The 27174-nt window shown below is 37.8% G+C and overlaps 1 protein-coding gene and 1 non-coding gene across 2 annotated transcripts; one reads left to right on the forward strand and one right to left on the reverse strand.

Moving 5' to 3' along the window:
* Positions 1 to 17512: 17512 nt before the first annotated feature.
* LOC120087415 lies at positions 17513 to 17615 on the reverse strand. Its single transcript, XR_005484555.1, has one exon. It is a non-coding gene; the product is annotated as a small nucleolar RNA R71 (small nucleolar RNA).
* Positions 17616 to 18716: 1101 nt separating this feature from the next.
* Positions 18717 to 19358, forward strand: LOC120084663. Its single transcript, XM_039040473.1, has one exon. It carries the CDS (start codon positions 18717 to 18719, stop codon positions 19356 to 19358), a length of 642 nt encoding a protein of 213 aa, XP_038896401.1.
* Positions 19359 to 27174: the final 7816 nt, after the last annotated feature.

The following is a 27174-nucleotide window of genomic DNA, read 5'->3' on the forward strand; positions in this document are numbered from 1 at the left end:
GATTTTTAATGGATGTAGCTTGATTCTGAAGCATAGATTTGTTTTTCTCAATGTATTGCTTCAGCAAGCTCTTTAAGGATGAAGATTGCGGTGGTTGTGAGTTGCTAGCTTGGCTTTGCGTTGGACCGTTGTTTTGCGGGAAAAATCTGGGTGGCCCTCCTTTTTGTGCCATAGGTTGAATGAGTTAAGAAGAATTTAGCTAGCACGACTAAGGAATCTTCACTCTATGCGATTATCTTGTATCTGTCTCTTATACACATCTAGATGTGTATAAGAGACAGCTGATTATCTCTCATAAAGCATACCGACTGCGGGTTTGTTGGGCATTCTTCCATCGGGTGAGCATCTCCTCAAATGACACAACTTGCGGTCGTTTGAGTAATTGCACTAACCTGCCCTTTCTTCGCTCCCGTATTATTAATTGCGATGCCTTGTATCAGACTCATCATCAAAGTTATTTAATTTTGCAGGTATGCGATGACTCCATTGTTTGCGTCATTATCTTTAATTCTTAATCTCTGATCGCTTTCCCTTCAATCCTCGTGATTTTTGGAAATGCGATCAAGTATACTCTTAGCCTTCTCATATGTTTTGTCGAGCAGACCACCAGCGACTGCCGCATTGGCAGCGGTCTGCGAAGAGGGATTCAATCCTTGGTAGAAAATTTCCATTTGCAGGCAATCTGGTAAGCCATTATGTGGACTGTCTCTTAGCAGCCGCTTAAAACTCGCCCAAGCATTGTTGAGCAATTCGTCATCTTCTTGTTCAAAATTTGTTATTAATTTCCTTCTCCTAGCATTCTCAGTTGGTAGGAAATACTTCTTCATAAATTTTTCCACCACCTGTTCCCACGAAGTTATCTCTCCCGGTTCGAGAGAATATGCCCATTTCCTTACCTGATCACACAAAGAAAAGGGAAACAGAGTTAGTCGAACTTCCTCAGTTGAGATATTTGGGTACACAAAAGTGTTGCAGATTTCTATGAAGCTCTGGAGATGGACGTGCGGGTCTTCGCCACGCCTTCCTCCAAACTGCCTAGCAGCCTGGATCATCTACAACATTACCAACTTCATTTCAAACCTCGATCCATCTAGTGCCAGCCTCATGATTCCTGGAGAGAAATCGTAGAGGTTAGGTGACGCATAGTTTCGAATGGGTCTATTGCGGTCATTCGCCAGAAGGATGGGGTTGCCCATCATATTGTTCGCATTCGTGACTTTTTCTGCTGGTTGTTCTGCCATTCTTGGTGTTCCTTCTTGTTGTTGTTGGCTGTCTCTTAATCTTCGTCTAAAATTCCTCTCAATCTCTGGGTTGTAATTCACCAGAGATTGAGAGTCTACAAAGAAATCAGAAAAATTACCGTTAGCACTCTATTTTGCCGAAGTTCTCGACACCGGCACCAAAAATTTGATGCTTGTATTTATGAAATGGAAATATGGATGATATGCATTGATGGAATTGCGTTGTGCACTTAAGTTTCCCCAGCGGAATCCAAGGGTAAATTCCTCTGAGTTTCCTGGTAAGTCCAGGGTCGAACATAGGGACTTGTGAAAACAGTTTGCATTAATAATTTTATGAATCCTTACGGTAACCAAGTAAATAAATTATGGGTTTGTTGTTTGATTGTGTTGACAAGAAATAAATAAACAATAGTGGCGGAGTTAAGAAAAGACAGTTGCGTTGATAGATGCAATGAGTATGCGATGAACGGGTTGAGAAGATCTTTAGCTAGCATTACTTAGGAAAGCGTCAGACTATGCGATCATGTTACAACCATGCATAGCAAGTCATTTTCCAATGTAAATGCGATGTTCGTAAATCTAGAATGCATGTGTTGAATGCAAAATCTCCATAGAGCTCATCCCTAAGTCTCTACTTTTGTTCTATGCGATGATGCAAAATGCATAAAAGCAAGGTGACCGCATACAATCATATCCTATCTCTAGGATGCATGCGATGCGTTGATAACAAATAGTGCTCATTCCTAAGCGCCCATCTCTTGTTTATGCGTTTTAATCTGGCTCTTTCGAGACTAGATTCTAACCTGACCTTTCCAAATCTAGATCCTGTCCTTAGACTACCCTCCCGAGTATCTCTAATGGGCGAATGAAGCATACATAAACAAGATAATCGCAAAGAATGAAGATTCCCTAGTTGTGCTAGCTAAATACTTCTCAACCCATTCAACTGATTTAGCTACTCATGTGTGAATAACGGAGAGTGAACAAATATAGAAAAGGGAATTCCATTTTTATAGATGAGCTGAGTACAAAATGACAATGGAAAGTAAAGGTAGAGAGCTTGGTAGCAATTCCTTGCTAGCCAAGGCTTTTTACACTGAAATCTCTATTCTGATCTAAAGATGTTCCCGCTTCTGCAGGCGTCGGCCTTCTCTTTGTCCTTGAAGCTTCCGGCGCTGTCCCAAGCTTACCGAAACGATCCAGCACAACTTCTTCCCTCGCGTCCGCCTTAAAATGAAAGAAAACTAAGAACAAAGATGTGCGAACTTAAGTATGAAATCTCTAACTGTTGAACTCATGAACCGATCAACCCCTTCACTGAAGAATGCCCTTGGTATTTATAGAGCATCCATGATAAAAGGTGGCTTCTCTCTCTTGGTTGTATAGATGGGACAACTTTAATTCCTGACTAATGCGCCGAATAATTTTCACCGATAAAGCTGAATGTACTTTATGACCATTATCGTTTGTCAACTTAATTTGGATTCGACTGTCATCAGCTTTCTGTCCCATCGCTCTTAATTATCCTTTCACCCGGATGCGCCCACCATGTTGCGCTGACCAAGTTGCGGCGATCCTTCTTGTGTGAATGTTTGCGAGCATGATCAACATAAAGCCTTGCGATGAAGTTGTGCTCGACCAATGAATTCCTATGATCACAATCTTTGGATTGCGTTAACGCAAATTCTGCACAAAAATACAAAAATCAACTGTTCTAATGCGCCGAAAGTATGCGATCGCAATATCATGAAAATGATGCTTAATAGACGCAAGTTAACATATTTCATCAATGCAATCCAACATTGTTTAAGAACTTAGCACTATGATAACGTGCATTTCTACCCATTATCACCTACTCATTGGGAATGATGTAGGTTTATTGACTTCAGTTAAGAACTAGCCAATGACCCAATTCCAAATGAAAGAACTGGCCAACTACACCAATTCCAAATGTGTAGTAGCTTGTGAAGCTACTAAGGAGGTCGTTTGCCTCAGGAAGTTCCTGATTTATTTGGAAGTTGTTCCAGATATGTCTAGGCCCATCACTCTTTATTGTGATAATAGTGGTATTGTGGTGAATTTCAGAGAGCCTAGGAGTCACAAGCGCAGCAAGCGTATCGAGCAAAAATACCATCTCATCAGAGAGATTGTGCATTGAGGGGACGTGATTGTCACAAAGATAGCTTCAAAGCACAATGTTGCTGATCCGTTTACGAAGGCTCTCACGACTACAGTGTTTGAAGGTCACCTTCATCATGGGTTTACGAGACCGTCCACGGTTTGACTAGAGCAAGTGGGAGTATTGTTGTACTGGCCTTTTATGCCATAATTTATTTTTTTGTGCTTATTTTTTTTCTCTTGTACATCCCATTAGCTTTAGGAAAAGTGGGAGATTATTGAGGTTGATGCCCTAAATCTTGTTAGGGTCTTGTAGTTTGTAAACACTTGTATGAACAAATATTTTGTGATGTAATAATATGAGATATTTTATTCACTACTATCTATGAAATATGAGATATTTTAGTTGCATTAACCACAAACCAATGAACTAAGATCCATGGTTATTGTTGTAACTTAAGCATGTATGTGATGATATACAAATGGATCGTGCTCTATGTGACAACTTAAATGGTATGTAGTATATAGATAAAAGAGGGATTATCCTGATGACGCTACGAGTGTGTCCTGCTTTGTAGATGTTACAAGTGTTGTTAAGTACTACAAATGGTTTGATCCTGACCATTCATGTATTAGACATGCGAGCGGGGATGCTTTATACAAAAGAGTTTGTATAAGACCGGACCACGAAATGTTTAGTTTCGTTATATAACGCCGTTCATGACAAAGTCTTTAATTTCATCAGGATGACCATAGGTAACATGACCTTAATCCTAAGTGAGTTGGGAACTTTTGCCTATGAGGGTGATCCTTTGATTTATATGGGTGCGAGTGGCCATATCATCGACTCAAACTTACCACTTTGGAGATTCGTCTGATGGGGAGCTGAGAACTCAGCTATGCAAGATGGAATTCACTCATTCCCTGATTCAGGGATAAGTAGATAAATTGCTCCCTTAGGGCTAATTCCGGGACTTAAACAATGTGGTGCCACACATTCTCTTGGCCCGAGAAGGATTTTTTCATCGTAGGACTATGATGTATTGTTCATTAGAGGAATCAGTGGTACTTAAGAAGTTAGATGTAATTACAGGGGCAAAACGGTAAATTGTCCCAATTGTATTTACGAGCGATTTGTGAAGGGTCATCATATTGTTGATTGGTTATATCCAATAGACATAGAAATATAGTTGTAGCGTGAAGAGTGCAGTTGCCAATCTTTAGTAAAATGCCTAACAGTTAACAGATGGTAGATATCGTGATTAAAGAGTTTAGTTAGTTATTCATGTACCGTTGGAGCTTCAAGCTACAGGTCTATAAGGTCCCCTTGGTAGCTCAATGGATTCATGTTTGGAATCAGTTTTTGGGTTAGTTTGAAGTGTTCAAATTAACAAGAGAAATTTTGATTATATATGATATAATTAAATTGCATAAATTATATGAAATATAATTGACTTAATGTATTAGATACATTAATTGGAGGAATTATTATTAAATGCTATAAGGGAGAAAGAGAATTATGGTTTATATATTGCATGAGATATGATATTAAAGCTATAAGTTATGAATATATTATTTATTTGTAATTTAATCAATTATGGGATAATTGGTTTCAATTTTTTCTCCCAATAACCAACTTAGTAGGAAGTTGTGATCAGTTATGGTAACTGATGGATAAAATAAAAATTGTTTTCATTTTTTCACTATATGATCATTAAGCGATTGATAATCGTACACATAAAATAAATAGCCATACGATAGCTTGAGAGCATGAACGATCGTGCAATAAGTTTGCTATACGATAGTCACTTGTTTTCTAAACGATCGAGTACTCAGTCTATATGATAGACTTTAGACATCTCCCACTTACTCGATCGTCTATACGATTTGTCAATTCCTCTTATCCTTTACCAAATCCAGAGCCCACAACTCTTGGATTCTCACACCGAGAATACCCAGGTAGCCTTCTGGTGGTGTTTACTTATTGATCGAGGGTCGAGTGTTATTTTTTCTTGTTCGAGGAGATTGCTGAGGCGTGATGATTCGTGTTGGTGAACGATTGTGCTGTTAGATCGAGGGAACGAGAAGAATAGTTCTTCAAGGGTAAGTTCTCTTGATCCTTAGTATTTTCCTTTTGAAGCATGCTATAATTTAGAGTGTATGCATAATTATTACTGTTTGATTGTAAATGTGTATGTTCTGTCACAATGGGGTTTGGAACGATCTCGCTTCTGCTCACTAGTCATTTTGATAAGAGTTCCTTCACATACAACACTAAGAAAGCTACTGAAATGTTGATGATCTTCTTGTAGACACAAGGTTCATTGACATTCTGGTCAAAGCCATAAGACTTGATCGCAGTATCAAATCTTATAGTCTAAGATCGAGATGCCTGTTTCAATCCATAAATGACCAATTAAGCTTGCAAACCATTTGCTCTTGACCTTGTTTAATGAATCTTTCTGGTTGTTGCATGTTAATGGTCTTTTCAAGATTACCATTAAAAAGGCAGTCTTGATGTCTATTTGCCATATCTCATAGTCATAATATGTGGCAATGGACACGAGAATCCGAATAGACTTAAGCATGACAACAGGTGAGAAAGTTTCTTCATAATTCACTCCTTTAACTTGGGTATAACCCTTTGTCACAAGTCTAGCTTTAAAGGTGTGCACTTAATCATCTGCATATCTTTTCCTCTTCTAGATCCATTTGCATCTTATAGGTTTTACCCCACCAGGTTGAATTACAAGATCTCAGGCAGAACTGAAGTACATGACCCCACTTCCAAATCCATGTCTTTAACCCATTCATCTTTGTCTACATCATTCATTGTCTAGTTATAGGTCAATGGGTCCTCAACGTTATTATCTAGTATGATGGCTTGGGCTTCTGTTAAAAACACATAGCGAGCAGGTTGGTTCATAACCCTTCTACTACGTCGAGGCATTCTTAACTCTTGAAATGGATGTTCTTGACTAGATGAACCAACATCAACAACTCTTGTTGATGTACTAGCCTCTTCCATAACTCTTATTGAAGTTTCAGTAATTTCATTAGAAAGCTCATTTAACACAATTTTACTGCGTGGCTTATGCTCACTGATGTGATATTCTTAATAAAAATGTAACATTTATCGATACAAATACTTTATGTTCTCTAAGATCAGAAACGAAATCACATCTCGTTTTCTTGGGATAGCCTACAAATAGGCTGGACGAGGTTTCAATTTCTTTGGATTTATCTCAAGCACATGTGTTGGACAACTCCAAATTCTCAAGTGTCGTAAATTACCTTTACGACCTCTCCATAATTCCAAAGAATTTTTAAAAACACTTTTGGATGGAACATTGTTCAAAGTATGTATTGCAGTCATCACTGCATAGCTCCAAAACGAGAGGTAACTGAGCATAACTCATCACAGACCAACAATGTCCAACAAGGTTCTATTTCTCCTTTCTGATACACCATTTTGCTGAGGTATACCAGGTACTGAGAGTCGAGAAGTGGTTCCATGTTCTATCAAATAGTTTTGGAATCCCAATCCATATACTCTCCATCTCAATTTGATCGAAGTGTTTTAATGGTTTTACCCAATGGATTCTCAACCTTAACCTTATACTCTATGAACTTTTCAAGAGCTTTAGACTTGTATTGCATTAAGTAAAGATACCCATATCTTGAATAATCATCTATAAAAGAGATGAAATATTCATACCTTCCTTTTGCCTTAACATTCATCGGACTATAGAGGTCTACATGTACAAGTTCTAAGGGCACGTTGGCTCTATAACCTTTTCCAGTAAAAAGGTATTTTTGTCATCTTGCCTTCGAGGCATGACTTATATATGGCAAAAAAAATTTCTTTTAACTTGCTTAGAAGTTCGCTCTTAATCAACCTCTTAATTCTATTGAGATTTATGTGACCTAACCTTAGATACCAAAGATAGGCATTTTCTTTAGGAGAAATCTTTTGTCTTTTATTTTAAGTTGTTGTAGTTCTTAATATTTCAGTATTTAGAAGTTCTTTAGATGCTAACAGCCTTAGCACATACAAATTACTTTATAAAATTGTAGAACAAATATGAACCTCATCTTGATAAATAAACGTTTTACTTACATTAAATGAGATAGGATAATTTTGTTTAAGCAAATATTTTACAGAAATTAAGTTCCTTTTTTCAAACCAGGAACTACATATACATTGTTCAATAATAAATAAGATTTTTTTAAAAGTAATTTGACGCTTCCCACTGCAACCGCTGAAATGTCTTGCCTAGTTGCAACCTGCATGGTTATCTTACCAGTCTTAAGTTGCCGCCAACAACTAATTTCCTTGAAAATAATAACAAACGTGATTAATGGCCCTTGAATCAACTATCCAAGCTGAATCATCATTCTCCACTAAACAAGTTTCCAAAACTAGTAAATCATATTTATCTTGTTTAACCTTCTTTTTCTCTGTCAAGTATTTAGGGCAATTCATTTTTCCAGTGTCCTTCCTAATTGCAATGGAAACAATTTTCTTTTGTAGCCTTGGCTTTTTTCTTACTTGTGGGCTGCAGCCTGATTAGCTTTATTCCCTTCATCACCCTTCTTCTTCTTCCATTTCTTAATGTCAGAGGAAGAAGGCACAAACTTAGTTCCAGAGGTCAAACCTCTGTGAAAATTTTTAAAGGAAGTAGCAACATTTGCCTTCCTTTTCTGTCCTTTGACTTTCATCAAAGACTCGTAAGTCTGTAGCTCATTTAGGAGGGTGGTAAGATTGTAATAAATTATGTTCATAACATTATTGCTAGAACAGTAGAAAACTATTTGGAAGAGATCCTAGAATAAAGCTAATTTGATTGGACTTGTCAATGACGACCCCATTCATTTCTACCACGTTGAAGTGGAACATCATATTGAGAACATATTCTAGCACCAAGGCCCCCTGGTTCCTACGGTATTGAAAATGAATTTTAGAGCATCATGCTTGATTTGTGTGGAGATTGTCCAAAAATCTCTCGCAACGAGTCCATGATCTCGCGTGTAGTGACCATGTTCTCATGTTTCTTAGCCAAGACATCGATTAAGGTAGTAAGTATATATGCTTTGGCCTTGTTGTTTTCTTTCATCCACCTTTCGTATGCATCCCAAATATTTCGAGATGCAATGAGAGTGGAGACTTGAGGACACTTCTATAGTAAGACAAACTCTAGGTCGTCAATGATTAGTACAGTGTTTGTCGTGTTTTTCCAGGTTGTATAATTATCATCAGTCAATTTGTCGGCACTAAGCAAGTTAATAGCAGCGCTAGTCATATTTATTGAAAACAAACAAATTATTTATATTAGGAAGCGCATAACTTTTTAAATCCAATCAAGTTTAGCAAAATTTTAATATACCCTATGTGACATCTAATTTTGCAATGACGCTTCAATGATTTAGGAAAAAGCCACCGAAGGGTGCATATTCACCCCTTCACTGAATTGAGACACTCTCAACTAATTATTACACCATAATAACTCTTATTCCTATAATAATTAGTTACCATTGGTTTGACCAAGAAATTATTAACTAGTGTGACCCTCCATTTTAGATTCTAGAGTTCTGCCTCAATGAGGCAACCGAAGAAAAAAATCGGTTGGGGCAAAAAGTAAAGCGACCCTATCCATTACTGGTGTTTGAGATTGATTCCATGCAAACATCTTTTGAAGGGGGGACAAAAATTGAGGTGCCACGAGACCGAGTATAAAATTTCACTTGCAAACCAATGAAAATGGTCGTGGGATGTGTTAACACACATCTCTCTCCCACTTACTATAATAAATTTCTCCTTGATATTGACCTATGCAAACACCTTCCAAAGGGGGTCAAAAATCAAGGTGTCATTACGTGTTTTAAACCTAGGGTTTATTACTTAGGTAAATCCAGCTAATAATTTATCTAAGTCATTTGTTAATTTGTCCAATATAACACTTATATTAGATAGTTTAACAATATATTATCATTATTTATTAGACACTCTAATAAATGTTAATCTTCTATTTCATGCTTATAAAATATTTGACTAATTCACCTTCCAGGTCAATCCCCAGGTAGGAGTATTTCGTTACCGTCAGTGTAAATACCCAGTCCTAGACAAAACCATCCTTATACCAATGTCTGTTATAAGTAAATATTTTATAAATTTAATCTTTTATGCTTTCATTTTCAATACATTTTAAAAAAAAGAAAAGATTAACCTGTTTCTAATCATATTAGAAATATTTTAACATAAGTCTAGTGAATTAATTTTAAACAATTTAAAAATAATTAAGATCTTATATTTGCATGCAACTCTTTGTTATAGATTTAATCTATCTCATTAAACATATATCACTTATATTTTAACAAATTATTAAAAACTATAACATGCACAGTAATGATATTAGTTAAAAAATAATTATTATATTTGTGAAGTAATATCATGTTCAATGCATTTCTATTTTCATCATATAATATAACATTTATATTAAATATGATGTATCAATATATTTATCCTGATTAACTATATGGCATACTATATGCAATATATAATTAATATAATTAAACATACATCTCATGCATATTAAAAATATATTATAGCAATAATAGACCAAATATTGGCACCATAATAAAAACATTAAATTAAATTACATTATAATTTAAAAATAAAAATTACCTTCAACCGTTTGAAGAAAATAGTCACTTTCGTGCTTGAAGAAAATTGCCACATTCATGTTGAAAGAAAACTGCCACGACCCTTTCATGATGCACAACCAATGATGGACGATAGTTAATGACGGACAAAACATGACGGACGATAGAAATTTGTACAAATACCTCTCGGGTTTGCACTCCATAATCCATCTTTCACCTCTCTCTCTCTCTCTATATATATATATATATATAACTTTTTCACAACAAACACTTCGTCACAAGTAACCTGGACTTACAAACTCGATTTCCCAAACACCGGACATTTATGTTGATCAAATCAAAATAAAAAGTTGTAAATTTAAGTGTCAATATTTGTAAACATCTATTACGCAATTATATGTGTATATATATATATATATATATATATATATATATATATATTGCTTTTCTCCAAATAAGAATACATGATGTGTGGGATCCTTAGGATCCTTATTTGGAAGAGAGAAGTAATTTTGTGAGAGGAGTTCTTGAGGAAGAAGATTGAGATTGCAAAGAGAATCATTTTCTTCTTGTGTGCTTGTTATGTGTTGGAGAGCATTTTTCAACGGATCTCTCTTTTCCTCCTTTTTACTTGTGAGAGTGTAAAGATTGTTTGGAGGGGAAGTTATAACTTCCTTCCATTATCTCCAAATAATTCCCAATGGGAATTACTTTATTATTTAAATTAATGTATATTAAATCTAGTTTAACATATTGTTGAACAAATAATAATTAATTAGTTTGTAAATTAAATATCGTATATTTAATTTTATTTGAATCATATTCAAATAATATTCTCTCACATAACATATGGTGTAATGTGAATCTCATATTAACTATAATCTATAATTTTAATATGAATCATGTTCATATTAATTATAACCTATAGTTTTAATATGAATCTTATTTATATTAATTTTAACCTATAGTTTTATATGAATCTCATTCATATAACTAATATTTGAATTTTATTCAAATATTTATCTCTTATATATATAATTAATTAATTAATTCTCATATTTAATTTGATCAATTCAAATTAATCTAAGATTAATTTATTCTTATTTTACTTTTAGTGAGCTAGCAAGGGGACCTTATGGACCTACAGATTAGAACCTCTAATGATATGAGACTAATTAATTAAACTCTTTAAATTAAATTAATCAATATTCGTTTACTACAAGTCGCTCCACTAAAAACCCATAGCTGCAGTCTTCGTACTTAGATATATTTTTGTGTCCATGGATATAACCAACCAATAGCAAGTCGACCTTTCATGAATTGCTCATAACTACAATTGGATCAAATTACTGTTTTTCCCTTGTAGTTTTATCTAAATCCTTAAGTACCATCGATCTCTCCAATGAACAAATAATTTATAGTCCAACTATAAACTAATCCCTCCCGGGCTAATGAGAGGGTGATTCCTTAATGTTCAAGACCCGAAATCAACTTTTAAGGGATAAATTCATCTACTTACCCTAAAGATGAGAAGTAATGAATTTTATCTTGTGTAGCTATGTTCCCAGCTCCTTACTCAGACAAATCCTTAAAATGACAGGCTTATTGAATCGACAAATATGGTCACTCTCACCCATATAGATCAAAGAATCGCCCTCATAAATAAGAGTTCATAACTCACTCAAGATTAAGGCCGAGTCACATATGGTCATCCTATGAAATGTTAATCTCTTCCATTAACGATGTTAAAAAGAGAGACTAATCCTTTCACAGTCTGGTCTTATACAAACTCTTTATATAGAATACCTTCACTCGTATGTCTCCACATGAACGATTAGGATCAGATTGTTTATAATATTTTGCAATTTTTGTAACAATTACAAAATGAGTCGTATCCATAATGTCACCAAGATAAGACACTCAACCTTATCCATATACTACAGACCACTTAGGTTATTACTTAAATATGATCTATCTGTATGTAACCAAATACATGTTTAAGTTATATAAAATAATCTTGGATCTTAGTTTATTGAATTTAGTTAATACAATCTAAATATTGAATAAAATAACACCTTCTTTTTATCAAATAAATAATTTATATACAAAATTTATAAACTACGAGAACCACAAGATTTAGGGCACATACCCCAACATTAGTAATTTTAAGAATTATACAAATTAGGAAAAAATTAATAAAGAGATCGAATCCCACAGTGGAAGTGGGTGATCACTTAGCTTTCAATTTTGTTTTGAAATTTTCAACATATAATAGAAAACACAACATGCATTCACAATGCAATAAAGGTTAAACATGAAATAAAAGTTAATTTTATAAAGAAGAAGAAAGAACTCACCTTTGAAGAATTTTTTCTTCAAATTTTTTTTTTTACATCTTCTTCTTCCTTAGCGAACCACTCTTTCACGAACAATATCGTGACGCCACCATAGGGCCTTCCCTGCTATTCTCTTGGTAATGACCAATTTACCGACTCTTGAAAGAGATAAAATGAAATTGAATTTTGGAAATCTTTTTATAGAGAACTCATTTCTCTGTAAAAAAAAACATTGAGAGAGAAGAGGAGGATGGGAGAAGATAGGATGAGATGGAAGGAGTTTTTTTTTTTTACAATAACCAAATCTTCAAAAAGAAAAAAAAAACTTCCTTTCCCTCTCTTTATTTAAAATATGAAGTGGAATTAAAACATAACTCTCATTTCCTATTATATAGTTTAAGTTAAAATTAAATAATATTTATTTAATTAAATAAACTAATTAATGAATCAACATTTTAATTAAATATCTCATATTTAATTAAATGTACATTTAAATTATATTCAAATGCACATCTATCTCATAGCTTATTGCTTAATATGAATCTCATTGATATTAAATTTTAACTTATAGTTTTAATATGAATTAGATTCATATTATTTCAATATTTCAAACATATTTAAATATATTAAATCTCCCTTTATTATAAAGTTTAATTTTGAATCTTATTCAAAATTAATTTTATATTATAATGTACCTATATACGTTATATTAATTGTATCATATACAAGTAATGTTATTCCCTTTAATAATTTGAACAATTCAAAATCTTCCAAAACTATTGGTTCTTGTTTATCCGTTGTGAGGTAGCAGACAGACCTAATGAACCTACAGATTAGAAGCTCCAATGATCTGAGATTAACTAATTAAAATCTTTAATTACATTAATCAACATTCATTAACTGTGGATCACTCCACTAAAAACTCACAGTTGCACTTTTTGCGTTGTAGAATATTTTGCGTCTATGGATTTAACTGTTACGAGTAAGTTGATCCTTCACAAGTTGTTCGTAATTACAGTTGGATCAAATTACCATTTTACCCATGTAATTACCTCTTACTCCTTAAGTACCACCGATCCCTCTAATGAACAAACTGTTTATGGTCCCACCATAAACGAAGTCCCTCTAGGGCCAGTGGGAGGGCAGGGTGCCCTTTGTTCAAAACCCGAAATCAACACTTAAGGGAACAATTCATCTACTTATCCTAAAGATGGGAAGGAGTGAATTTCATCTTATGTAACTATATTCCCAGCTCCCAACTCAAGCATGTCTCCAAAATGGTAGGTTTATTGAGTCGGCGACTCGGTTACTCTCACCTATACAAATCAAAGGACATTCTAGATAGGAGTCCATAACTCTCTTAGGATTGAGATCGAGTTACATGGTTATCCTATGAAATATTAATCTCTTCAGCCAACAGTGTTACAAATCTTTTTAGTCAATGATGTTACAAAGAGAGATTAAGTATTTTGCGGTCTGGTATTATATAATCTCATTGTATATGATACCTCCACTCTTATGTCTCCACATGAATGATTTGGATCACATTGTTTATAACACTTACAAAATATATCGTATCCATAGTGCTACCAGGATAAAACACTTAATCTTATCCATATACTATATATCCCTTAAGTTATTTCTTGAACGTGATCTACTTGTATGTTTACTACATATTGTTTCAAGTTCTCATGAAATAACCTTGGATTTTTCCCATAATAGATAACTCATTATTGCATATTTAAAATAATAAACTATTATATCAAATAATAAATTAACTATGAGGTTTTAGGGTATAAATCCCAACAATTAACTATTAAACACTTAAAAGTCATTTTGCTAAAAGTTGATTTCAAGTATTATCCTAAACCAACTTATTTTATAAATTCATTTTTAAAATCTATTTTGGTTGATTGCCAAACACTTGATTTTTTTTTCTTTTCAAAATGAATCATTTTTTAAATTAAACACTTGAAAAGGTATTCCAAACATACCCTAAATTTATTTGATATAATGTCATATGTTTCAAGTTTACTTTTAATTAAGAAAGATGAATGAAGCCTGAGATGGATGTGTAGGATCGTATGGCAACACTAGAGGGTGAATAAGATTGCTTCACAAATTAAAACTTTTTCTATAAATTTAAACTAAACTAATTCAATCTAAAATAAATAAATAAGCAATCAAAATTTAGCACAGTGAATTAAAGTAAAATACTAAGTATGCAATTTCATATGCAAATAATTAAGTGCATAAAATAAAAGAGTAGGAAGAAAGAGATGACACCAATAATTTCTATAGTGTGCCTTAAAAAAGTAATTGTTATAGTGATTCAAAATCCTCACTTCACTCCCAAAGACTCCTTTTTGGGTATTTTACTGCAAGGATTCTCTTAAGTGTGGGAACCAAACCAACTTATCATTCTTTTTACGAGTTCAAGAGTCAAACCACAATAGATCATTTTGCACATTTAGGATCCGACTGAAGGTCTGGAAAAATCTAACGAAAGCGTGAAAAAAGCATCTCATCTCTCAATTTATTGTACATAATACTACTTAAAATCAAAGATGCGTCAGAAACAAAGCGTGATAAACATTCATAAGATGCTATTCTCGTTCTTAACCCATGTCCACTATGAGCTCGAGGTTTCCTTCGTAACTCCCGGAACTTCTTCGTAGTGGCTCAGTTCCACGTTAGCAAGAATAGAGAAGAACAAAAGGGAGATAACACTTACCCTTGAAGTCAAAAGATCTTCACTTTCATCTCCGGTATTGCTCACAACAAACAATTACGAACTACCACGAACACCCAAGATGAACACCACCAACAAGTTTCCTCTATATTCTCGGAGGTTTAGAATTCACAAGAGTTTTGTGGGCTTTATACTTAATTTTGGAAATGGAAAGAAAGTAATTTTAGAGAGTAGTGTTGCAGAGAAATTCTTCTGAGGAGAAGAGACTGAGAACTCTCTGTGAAACAATCATGAATTTCACTATCTGCTCCTAACGTGAAATCAACTTTCAGTTGGTTATCAAAGAGTGGGGTGGAGGGAGTTACGATAAATCCCTCCCCGTTAATTTTTAATATATATATATTATATATATATTATAATTATATATATATATATGTATGTATATTATCTATTTGACATATATACTAACCTTATGTTATATTGATAACTTGTAGAAATACAAGTTATTTTTGCTCTAATTGGAACAACTAAGGTTTTTAATGATAGATTCTCCTACTTTTAGAAGAAAACGCATGGATTTATTCAAACGTTAGCAAACTCATGCAAAAGAAGTTTTATTACTAAATATCGCGGCACTAACGCATTGTATTGCAGGATTTCAACGCAAGGATTAACGCTAACACATTAGACAAGTGCCGCAGGAAAAGCTCTAACACATGAGCCATGTGTCGGAGGGAGTTCAACGCAGAGAAGATTCATTACTCTAGGCTGATTGTGTCACATCACCACTTGCAAGTATGGGAAACTGCACCAGGCGGCGTCTGAAACTCTTCCACGCAACAGGCGGTGTCTGAAAAGCTTCTGAGAGTCAGGCGGCTAATCAGGGCATGGACTTTAATGTTGCCCATTCACCAAGTGGCGTGACCAACGCCTATAATAGATGAAGTCCCTCTAGAGTCAAGAAGTTCGGAAATTATCAAGATCCTTACTCTCTATATATTGTAGTCATAGTTTTAGTTCTTAGAAGTTTTGCTGTGGTGCCAGATGATCAGAAGGGTTGAGAACCACCACCACCGTCGGTCAGGGAGCGGAGGAAGCCACTCTTGAGAAAGACACTTCATCCAATTCCTATACAAGGGATTGTACACAATAAGATTGAGCCAAAGAAATACAAGAGATTGTATTCTTTGGCTTGACTCAGTTTTCTTCATCTCATTTATCGCTTTCACTTTATTTGATTAAATATTGCTTTTGTAAAGACTCTCTGTTTCTTTATAAAATTCGTATATTTGATCCATCATACTTGCCATTGTTTATTTCTTGTTTATGTTGAACGCATTAATACTTTATGCCAAACTTCATTCCAACGCTCAAGCCAAATTGACAAATTGGTAAAAAGCATCTTTAACTTAGATTGTTCGAAAGAATAACTAAGCTGCATCAAGTAGGACGCCTAGTACAGCTAGAGATAGACTTACTGGTGTCTATTATATTCTGTGTTAGACGTATGCATCCTAGAGATAGGTTTTGTATGTTATTCGCATTGAGAAATGTTGAATGAAGTCTAACGCATAAACAAAAGATAAGCAAATCACTCCATCTCATCCACATCACATCCTGGTTTGTGTACATTCATCTTAGACCGATGCGTCCACTTACATTTAACTCCATTCTCACATGATCCATCACTAACTACTCAACTCTTTTGCATCTCTTGCACAGGCACATCAATTTAGTGTAAATAACACATTTCTCACATTTATTTAGAAAAAACCCCTACAGTAGATACAACGCAAGTTCTGCGTTTAGTTAACTGAATCTCTGAGTTCGACCCTGGACTTACCAGGAACCTAAATTAGATTTATACTTGGGTCTGGTTTAGGAAAACTTGAACGTCATTAGGAGTTGTGTGCATTTTGTTGCATATATCTGACGCCCCAACGTGTTACAATTACTTAAACGCATCAAAGCATAAACACACCACTTATACTTAGAACTTATTCTTCCAATTTATTTTATACAAAATACTCCTAGAGCGAATCACCATAGCAACGAACAAGTTTTTGGCGCCGTTTCGGCGAATAGCAGCACGCGTCCCATGAGGGAGTACGAGTCCTCTGTACTGTATGATTTCTCTCCAGGAATCATATACTCAACGCCGAATGGAACTAGGTTCGAGATGAAATCTGTTATGCTTCAAATGTTCTAGTCTGCTGGACAATTTGGGGGTGGTCGTGGTGAAGATCCTCACGCCCACATGAAGCGTTTCCTGAAAACGTGTAATTCATTTGTGATTCCTGGAATCACCCCCAAAGGCGATCAGGCTGTCCTTGTTTCCCTATTCTTTGTGTGATGATGCAAAACAATGGGTGAGCTCACTTGAGCCTAGTGAAATCACCACCTGGGAGAAGTTGGTAGAAAAATTTATGCAAAAATACTTCCCACCTACCACCAACACGAGGAGGCGTTGAGAGATTATGAACTTTGAACAAGAAGATGTGAGACCTTAAGCGCCGCATGGGAGCGTTTTAAGGGCTTGGTCAAGAATTGCCCGAACCATGGACTATCTCTAACTATCCAATGGAGACGTTTTATGGAGGACTGAATAGAGCATCGCAGATAGCAGCAGACGCAGCAACAGCTGGTGGACTTATGGACAAATCTTACAATGAGGTTAAAGAGATACTAGACTGCATTGCTAAACACAATATGGAATGGGTGGATGATACGTATGATGGAAGAGCTGATAGAAAGAAGAGATCTCAGAATGTTAATTCTATCGATTCCAATGCAATAGCCTCACTTTCTACTCAAGTGGCTACGATAACCAGCCTTTTGCAGAACATAACGCTGGGAAACACATCAAATCAGCAGAAGGTGAATCAGATAGAGGCGTTTGGGCAGCCCATGGTTAGCTGTGTGGGTTGTAGAGATCCTCACTCTTATGCTGAATGTCCACAAGACCCCCAGTCAGTATGTTTTATCAAAAATAACCCATTCTCTAATACATATAATCCTGGATGGAGAAACCATCCGAATTTTTCTTGGACAGAAGGAAATCATCAGGAGCACCACCCAAGGGCGAACCATCACCAAAGGAATGCACCGCCGGCTGCATTACAACAAACGCATCAGCAACATCAACAACCCTTTAATAGAGGAGGACAGGCGTCGAGCTCAGGATCTCCGCTTGAGAACCTATTGAAGGAGTACATAGCCCAGAATGATGCGTTGCTGAAAAGCCAGGCATCATCTATCAGAAACCTGGAAATCCAGGTAGGGCAGATAACGAGCGAGTTGAAAAACAGGCAGCCTGGAGTTCTACCTAGCAATACTGAAACACCTGGGAACAATAATGGAAATGAGCAATGTCACGCGGTGACGTTGCGAAGTGGAAGAGCTCTTGAAGAAAGAAGAATGAATCAAAGAAATAGCAGTCCTTTGAAAGAATGCATCACACGTTCAATGAATTAGGAAGAAAGAACGCCCGAGACTACAAGCCATTCAGAACCCAGTATGTCTAACGCGGGAAAGCCTGAAGTGACTTTGAACGCATCATTTTCTAGACGTCTGATGAAAAAGAATGATGAACAACAATTCAAGCGATTTCTTGAGCTCCTAAAGCAGCTGCATATCAACATTCCACTTGTAGAGACTTTGGAGTAGATGCCAACATATGTCAAATTTTTTAAGGATATTTTGACGAAGAAGAGAAGAGTCAATGAGAAGGAAGTAATAGCACTAACGCAGGAGTGTAACGCATTAGTAAGCAACAGTCTACCAAAGAAGCAGAAGGACCCTGGGAGTTTCACAGTTCCTTGTTCGATAGAAGGATTGGATGTGGGTCATGTGTTGTGCGATCTAGAAGCCAGCATTAATCTCATGCCACTTTCAATTTTTAAGAAATTGGGGATTGGCGAAACACAACCTACTTCTGTTACTCTTCAGCTCGCTGACAGAACAATTAAGTACCCAGAAGGGAAGATTGAAGACGTTTTGGTGAAGGTTGATAATCTCATATTCCCAGCAGACTTTATTATCTTGGACTATGAAGTAGATAGGGAGGTACCAATTATCCTTGGATGCCCCTTCTTAGCTACTGGGAAAGGTTTAATTGACGTGCATAAAGGCGAATTAACTATGCGCGTGGACAATGAAGAGGTGAGGTTTAATGTGCTCAACGCATTAAAGTTCCCAGATAGTGAAGATTGTCAACTCAATAGTATTGAGTTGCCTGAAGAAGAGACTCATGTATGTGAGGTCCTCCATTGGAGGAAAACTCGAAAGAATCAGAGACACCAAGTCTGAGTGAGCGGTGGACAAAACCAATGTGTCCATCACTTGAAGAACCACCAGAACTCGAGTTGAAACAGTTATCTGGACACTTGAAATATGCATTCCTTGGAACCAACAACACTTTACCTATGATCCTTTCCGCAAATCTTACAGAGCCTAATGAGCAATCTCTCTTGTAGATGCTGAAAAAGTACAAGCGTGCAATAGGCTAGACGCTTGCAGATATCCATGGCATTAGTCCATCTTATTGCATGTATAAAGCGAAGTCGGGGTCAATCGAGCCTCAAAGAAGGCTGAACCCCATAATGAAAGAAGTGGTCAAGAAAGAAATTTTAAAATGGTTAGATGCGGGAGTTATTTATCGTATATCCAACCGTAGCTGGGTAAGTTCAGTCCAATGCGTTCCCAAGAAAGGGGGAACGACCGTGATAGTCAACAGCAATAATGAACTCATACCCTCGAGGACTATCACAAGCTGGCGCATCTGTATGGATTACAGAAAACTCAACGCAACAATTAAGAAAAACCACTTCCCCCGTCCTTCCATCGATCAAATGCTTGACAGACTTGCGAGCAAAGAATTTTATTGCTTTCTCGATAGATACTCTGGTTACAACCAGATTCTGATAGATTCGAAAGATCAGGAGAAGACTACGTTTACTTGTCCTTTTGGAACATTTGCATTCAGACGCATGCCCTTTGGGCTGTGTAACGCACCTGGGACATTTCAAAGATGTATGATTTCTATCTTCTCTGACTTCCTAGAAAAGACCGTTGAAGTCTTCATGGACGACTTTTCAGTCTTTGGAGACTCATTCCAGTCATGCCTAGATAATTTGGAGGTCGTCCTCGCTCGATGCGAGGAAACAAACTTGGTGTTGAATTGGGAGAAATGTCACTTCATGGTGACTGAAGNCTTTCTCAATGGATACTCTGGTTACAACCAGATTCTGATAGATCCAGAAGATCAGGAGAAGACTACGTTTACTTGTTCCTTTGGAACATTTGCCTTCAGAAACATGCCCTTTGGGCTGTGTAATGCACCTGGGACATTTCAAAGATGTATGATGGCTATCTTCTCTGAATTCCTAGAAAAGACCGTTGAAGTCTTCATGGACAATTTTCAGTCTTTGGAGACTCATTCCAGTCATGCCTAGATAATTTAGAGGTCGTCCTTGCTCGATGAAAGGAAACAAACTTAGTGCTGAATTGGAACAAATGTCACTTCATGGTGACTGAAGGAATTGTCTTAGGTCACAAAGTATCTAAGGCTGACTTGGAAGTAGATGAAGCCAAAATAGATGTCATAGCAAAACTTCCACCACCATCAAATGTTAAAACTTTACGAAGTTTTCTAGGGCATGTCGTGTTCTATAGACGGTTCGTTAGAGGATTTTCTCAGATTGTGCGACCTCTGAGCGCATTACTAGAGGCGAATCTACCCTATGACTTTAATGAAGACTGCACTGACGCATTTGAAACCTTGAAGTATGTGTTGACGACAGCTCCAGTACTGATAGCATCGGACTGGACGCATCGCTTTATTCTCATGTGCGACGCGAGTGATGTGGCAGTAGGAACAATGTTAGGGCAGAAAAAGGGTAATTTGATACATCCCATCTCTTACGCGTCCAAAACATTAAATGACTCTCAGGAACACTACACCACTATTGAAAAAGAAATGTTGGCTGTAGTGTTTGGCATTGAAAAGTTTCGATCTTACTTAGTTGGTGCGTCAGCCATCATATACACTAAGCACTCAGCCATAAAATTCCTGATGAGCAAAAAAGACGCGAAGCCAAGGTTGATAAGATGGGTGCTGCTACTACAGGAGTTTGATATTGATATCCAGGACAGAAAGGGAACATAAAATCAGGTGGCTGACCACCAGTCCAGGCTAGAGAATGAAGAAATGCAAGCCTAAGAAGGTGAAATCAAGGACGCATTTCCTGATGAAAGCCTGTTTAGAGTTGAAGGTAGGGAACCTTGGTATGTAGACATAGTCAATTATTTAACCACCAAGCAATTCCCCGGGAACTTTAACTCTCAGCAAAAGAAGCGGTTAATTCATGTCAGCAAGTTTTATTTTTGGGATGAACCATTTCTATATAAACAAGGCCCTGACTCCATAATGCGTCGATGCTTTCCGGAGGAGGAGACACAACGCATCTTAGCTGACTGTCATGACTCCCCTTACGGAGGGCACTTCGGTAGGCAAAGAACTGCAGCGAAGGTCCTTTAAAGCGGATACTTTTAGCCCACCCTCTTTAAAGATGCGAGGGAGTTTGTTTGAAAATGTGACCCCTGTCAACGCACCGGGAATATTTCTTCAAGGGACGCAATGCCCTTGAACAATATTCTCGAAGTTGAGCTGTTTGATGTTTGGGGCATAGATTTTATGGGACCTTTTCCCCTATCCTGTGGCCAATAGTACATCCTGCTTGCAGTAGATTATGTATCTAAGTGTGTAGAAGCAGTAGCCTGTGCTAGGAATGATGCGTCCACTGTATCTAAGTTTCTTACCAAGAACATTTTTACACGCTATGGAATGCTAGAAGCTCTGATAAGCAACGAAGGTACGCACTTCATTAATCACATCATTTCCAAATTACTTGCAAAATATAATATCAAGCACAAGATCGCCACTGCCTACCACCCATAAAAAAACGGTCAAGCGAAAGTATCAAATCGAGAATTCAAGTCTATTCTGGAGAAAGTCGTCAATGCAACGCGAAAGGATTGGGCACAGAGGCTAGATGAAGCACTCTGGGCCTACAGAACTGCTTATAAAACTCCTATAGGTATGTCTCCATACTCTCTTGTATTTGGAAAAGCTTGTCACTTACCTTTAGAGTTGGAGCACAAGGCATTTTGGGCAGTTAAAAAGCTAAACATGAGCTTGGATGCCGCGGGTGCTCAACGTAAACTTCAGCTCAATGAGCTCGAGGAGTGGCGATTGAACGCGTACGAGAACAACAAGCTGTACAAAGAAAAGACAAAGCATTGGCATGACCAGCGCATCAGTAAGAAAGAACTTGTTGTTGGCCAAAAAGTTCTATTGTTCATTCACGTCTGCGTTTGTTTCCAGGAAAACTAAAATCCAGGTGGTCAGAACCCTTTATCATTAAGAGAATCTTTCCATATGGAGCTGTAGAAATAACGTGAGAAGATGGCACCAACGCATTCTAAGTAAACGGCCAGAGAGTGAAGCCTTACTTTGAAGATGGACTGAATGCCAAAAATCATCTCTCGCACTACACAAAGCCAATTGAGGCCCGCGTCGAAGTATCCTTGAGTTTGCATCGCCATATATTCCAAGGACGCTTCCTCTATCCTTATCTTTTTGCATTCTGTATTTTATAATGCGTTTGACTTCGTTGATTTATTTGTTTGGTTGTTTTAAGATTGTTCTTTGTTTTTGCTTTTATAAAAGTTGGAAACTTGTTTGTTTTTCTTTAAAAGTTGTGTATAGTCGAGTTGGGAATAACGGACGCGTTAGATGAAAGTCTAACGCATGACCTAGTTGAAGGGACGCGTCTCGAGAACACAAAAACACTCGAGTATTTAGAAATCCGAGACATCTCTTCATCTTTGCATTTATTACAGACGTCAGGCGTCGCCTGACGTCAGCCACTAATTCTCTCTCAGCCTATAAAAGGACCCAACGATTCGAAGTCTTCTTCTTCTTCATTTTCACTCTCGAGTTCTCTGAAACAAAAGAAAGAAAAAAAAAACCTCTCTGTCTCCCTCGCTTCCGATTTGCTCGAGCTTCTCTGGCCACAATGTCTTTCGCCTCAGATAGCCAGAACCAGACCGTGAGCTTTGGGAATGAATCACCGGTAAGCTCCTATTCTTCATCCTCTGTTTCAATTTCACCTCCCCCGAGCCCTAGAAAAACCACCAAAACCCTTGCCCAAACAAAACCCACACACGGCGGAGCTACCTCTTCCCAACAGCTGTCTGTTTCGAAACCTTCTACACCACCCACGAAACTCCCTTCCAAAACCTCTAAAACCATCGTTACCCCTCCGGCCTAAAACCCCTCAACCAAAACCCAAAACTACCCCCAAGCAAGGGCTAAGACACCTGCAAAACCAAGGACGCTTTTGTAATCTACGGTCGCCTCCAAACCCTACACCAAGCCTGCCCCACCACCAGTCATCCCTAACATCACTATGGTGGGTGCAATGCATAATCCACTCCCAGCCTACATCCACAACGCACCGTCACCAGCTGTACGTCCACCACCTCCACTTTCTATCGAGCCCTTGGCCACCATTTATCCAGTGGAATCAGACGCATCGAGCCAACCACCTTATTCGCCCATCCTCATATCTTCCCCTGGGATGCCTCATACCTTAGTGGGCATCCCTCCATTTACTCCACCCATACCACCCTCTGACAGTCCTGCGTCAGAGCGCAATCTTGAAGAGTTGGCAGAATTGGCTCGACTGGATGAGCAAAAGGTTTTTGGTGCGATCTTGGCATCCCTCAATCACAGCCAAGAGGAAGAGCAAGTGATACGTTCAGACTCACCTAACACATCACTTGAGTTAGACGAAGCGGAGCAGTATGCTATGATGCTTGAAGAGGAATTAGAAGAAAAAGAAAGGGAAGAAGAAAATAAAGAAGGGAGAATTGACCCTGATGCGTCTCAACCACACCTATCCGACGCGAATGAAGGGCCTTTAAAATCAAAAAGAGTAACAAGAAAAAGAAGATTGAAATTAGAGGAAGAAGAAGATGAGCAATCTGCATCCGGACTTGAGGGTGCAACGCATGAAAACAGCTCAAGGCATGACGTACTAGAGCAGGAATTGGAAAACTACCAGCCTGCAAGGCAAGGGCGAAGGAAGACAGATCTCCAAAGAGAATTGGAGAATGAACTGAGAGAACTGGCAAGGGAAGCAAAAGAGCATGCGGTAGGAAAACGCAAGGTAACCGATGCGTTACCTAANTCAACCAAAACCCAAAACTACCCCTAAACCAAGGGCCAAAACACCTGCAAAACCAAGGACGCGTCCGTCATCTACGGTTGCTTCCAAACCCTACACTAAGTTTGCCCCACCACCAGTCATTCCTAACATCACTATGGTGGGTGAAACGCATGATCCACTCCCAGCATACGTCCATAACGCATCGTCACCAGTCGTGCGTCCACTATCTCCACTTTCGATCTAGCCCTTAACCACCATTTATCCAGTGGAATTAGATGTGTCGAGCCAACCACCTCATTCGCCCATCATCATATCCTCCCCAGGTACGCCTCATACCCCAGTAGGCACCCCTTTATTTACTCCACCCATAACACCCTCTGACAGTCCTGCGTCAGAGCGCAATCTTGAAAAGTTGGCAGAATTGGCTCTGGACGAGCAAGAGGTTTTTGGTGCGATCTTGGCATCCCTTAATCAAAGCCAGAAGGAAGAGCAGGTGATACGTTCAGACCAACCTAAAGCATCACTTGAATTAGACGAAGCGGAGCGGTATGCTATGATGCTTGAAGAGGAATTAGAAGAAGAATTAAGAAAAGAAAGGGAAGAAGAAGAAGATAGAGAAGGGAGAATTGGCCCTGACGCATTGTAATCACACCCATCCGACGCGAATGAAGGGCTCTTAAAATAAAAAAGAGTAATAAGGAAAAGAAGGTTAATATTGAAGGAAGAAGAAGATGAGCAATCTGCATCCGGCCTTGAGGATGCAACACATGGAAATAGTTCAAGGCACGATGCACTAAAGCAGGAATTGGAAGACTATCAGCCCGCAAGGCAAGGGCGAAGGAAGACGACTCTCCAAAGGGAATTGGAGAATGAACTAAGAGAGCTGGCAAGGGAAGCCAAAGAGTACACGGCAGGAAAACGCAAGGTAACCAACGCGTTACCTAAGAAGACCTCGGGAAGAAGGCGTCAATTTAGTGACATACTCGTAGAAAAGGGTTTCTTTCCCGAATGCCACCCTCTGCCAATATACATAACAGAAACAATAAACACATTGGGGTGGAATCAGTTCTGCATTGGGCACACCCGTATTTGGCCCAACCTCGTCTGCATGTTCTACAACAGTGAGTTTGATATGGAGAAGAACACAACTTTTGTTGATGGGGTGTTAGTGCGCTTCTCAGCTGACAAGATAAACGAAGTGTTCAACATTGATAGTAATCTGGACGCGGAAGGAAATCACATTTTAGAGCAGCTAACGCCAAGCCAATTAGAAGATGCATTAAGGACTGTAGCCAAACCTGCAAATGGCAAACATCGAGAAATGGGGCAAAAATGTTAGCTTCTAGGAATTTAACTCCAGACACGAATTTGTGGTATTACTTGATCAAACGGAGCATCATGCCTACAACGCATGATGAGACATTATCAAAGGAACGCATCGTGGCTACCTATTGCGTCATGCAGTGCATCCCTTTGGACGTTGAAAGAATTATAAGGGATCAGATCAAGGCCATCAAGACTAAACCACGAGGGCAACTCTACTTTCCATAGCTGATCTGTGCACTATGCGAACGCAGGGGCATCCCTCTAGAAGATGATCGTGAAGATATTGATGGCTTGATAGACATAAAGTTAGTGAGGGGTCTACTTCACGGTTCGCCGCATCAACCTACCTTACCTGCCAAAGAAGTAGCAACCAAGCCTCGATCATCCAAACGTGCCCTCAAAAGAAGACGTGTTCAGATTGTTGAACATAACGATGAAGCTTCAGAGCATAAAGAACATGAAGCTGAGCTTGAACTTCCGGCTGAAGAAGCACAACCAACCCTCAATCTTACTTTCCATGACTCACCATTGGCCCCGCCAGAAGGGAGCCCTGATCAAACGCATCAAGAACCAACTCATATAGATAAGGAAATCCCTTATTCCCTTCCTTCGCCCCCACCAAGTCCAATTCCCAACTTTGTGCCTCATCCAATAATTTTTGAACCAACTAGGCTAGGGTCAAGCAACGTAGCAAATTTTGAAGACCCAGTTGGAGGAAATGAAGAACCAATACCACCTCAACATAGTGCAGACTTAGAAGAGTTAAAAACTTTTATCGGTGATCAGCTCAAACCACTGGTCGCGTCTATCGAAGGTCTTCAGCAACAGAATCGGGTTCTAAGGGATTATCTAAGGCAACAAACAAGACGGATGCAAGATCAATTTGGTTACACAACGCAATACATCAATTAGGTCTTGGTTGGAATGTTTGCTCTGCCTCTACTACCTGCCCATCTTAGAAACCCCCTGTGTTTTATGGATGAAGACCCTGAGGAAAAATGCAGAGATGACGCACCGGCACAATAGAGTTTTGGGGTGTTCGGTTATTTTTGTATTTTGATTTAATTGTTCTTTTGTATCTACTTGACTTGTTTGTTTACTTCATGTGAATTTATGAAAATGAATGAGAAAATTCCTATCATTTTGTTCCTTGCGTTTGACATTGGCATACTTGATTTTTATTCTTTAGATATTTTCTAAGTCTTGTGTTTTGCCTGACCTCAATGATATCAACTATATGAAATCTATAAGTATAGAGTAGGCGTTAGGAAAATCAATAAGGCCTGAACTTCTCTAAAAGGGTTATGTTTACCTTCTAACGCGTGCAAGCTTTAAGTCTTAAACTCCTTTTAGTCTCTCAAAGCTTTTTGAAATTTTGTTTCTCTTTTAGCAATGAGGATTTAGCTCGTCTCCAAATTTGGGATGAGTATAGCTCATCTCCAAATTTGTGGATGAGGGAAATCCGAGTCAAGACGCATCAAACGGGTACATCACAAATAAAAGGGAACAAAATAAGAAAAATGTTAAACGCAACTCCTCTGTCATTACTTCAAAAGAAAAACCTT

The sequence above is a fragment of the Benincasa hispida genome, chromosome 9, assembly GCF_009727055.1.
Source record: "Benincasa hispida cultivar B227 chromosome 9, ASM972705v1, whole genome shotgun sequence".
Taxonomy (NCBI): domain Eukaryota; kingdom Viridiplantae; phylum Streptophyta; class Magnoliopsida; order Cucurbitales; family Cucurbitaceae; genus Benincasa; species Benincasa hispida.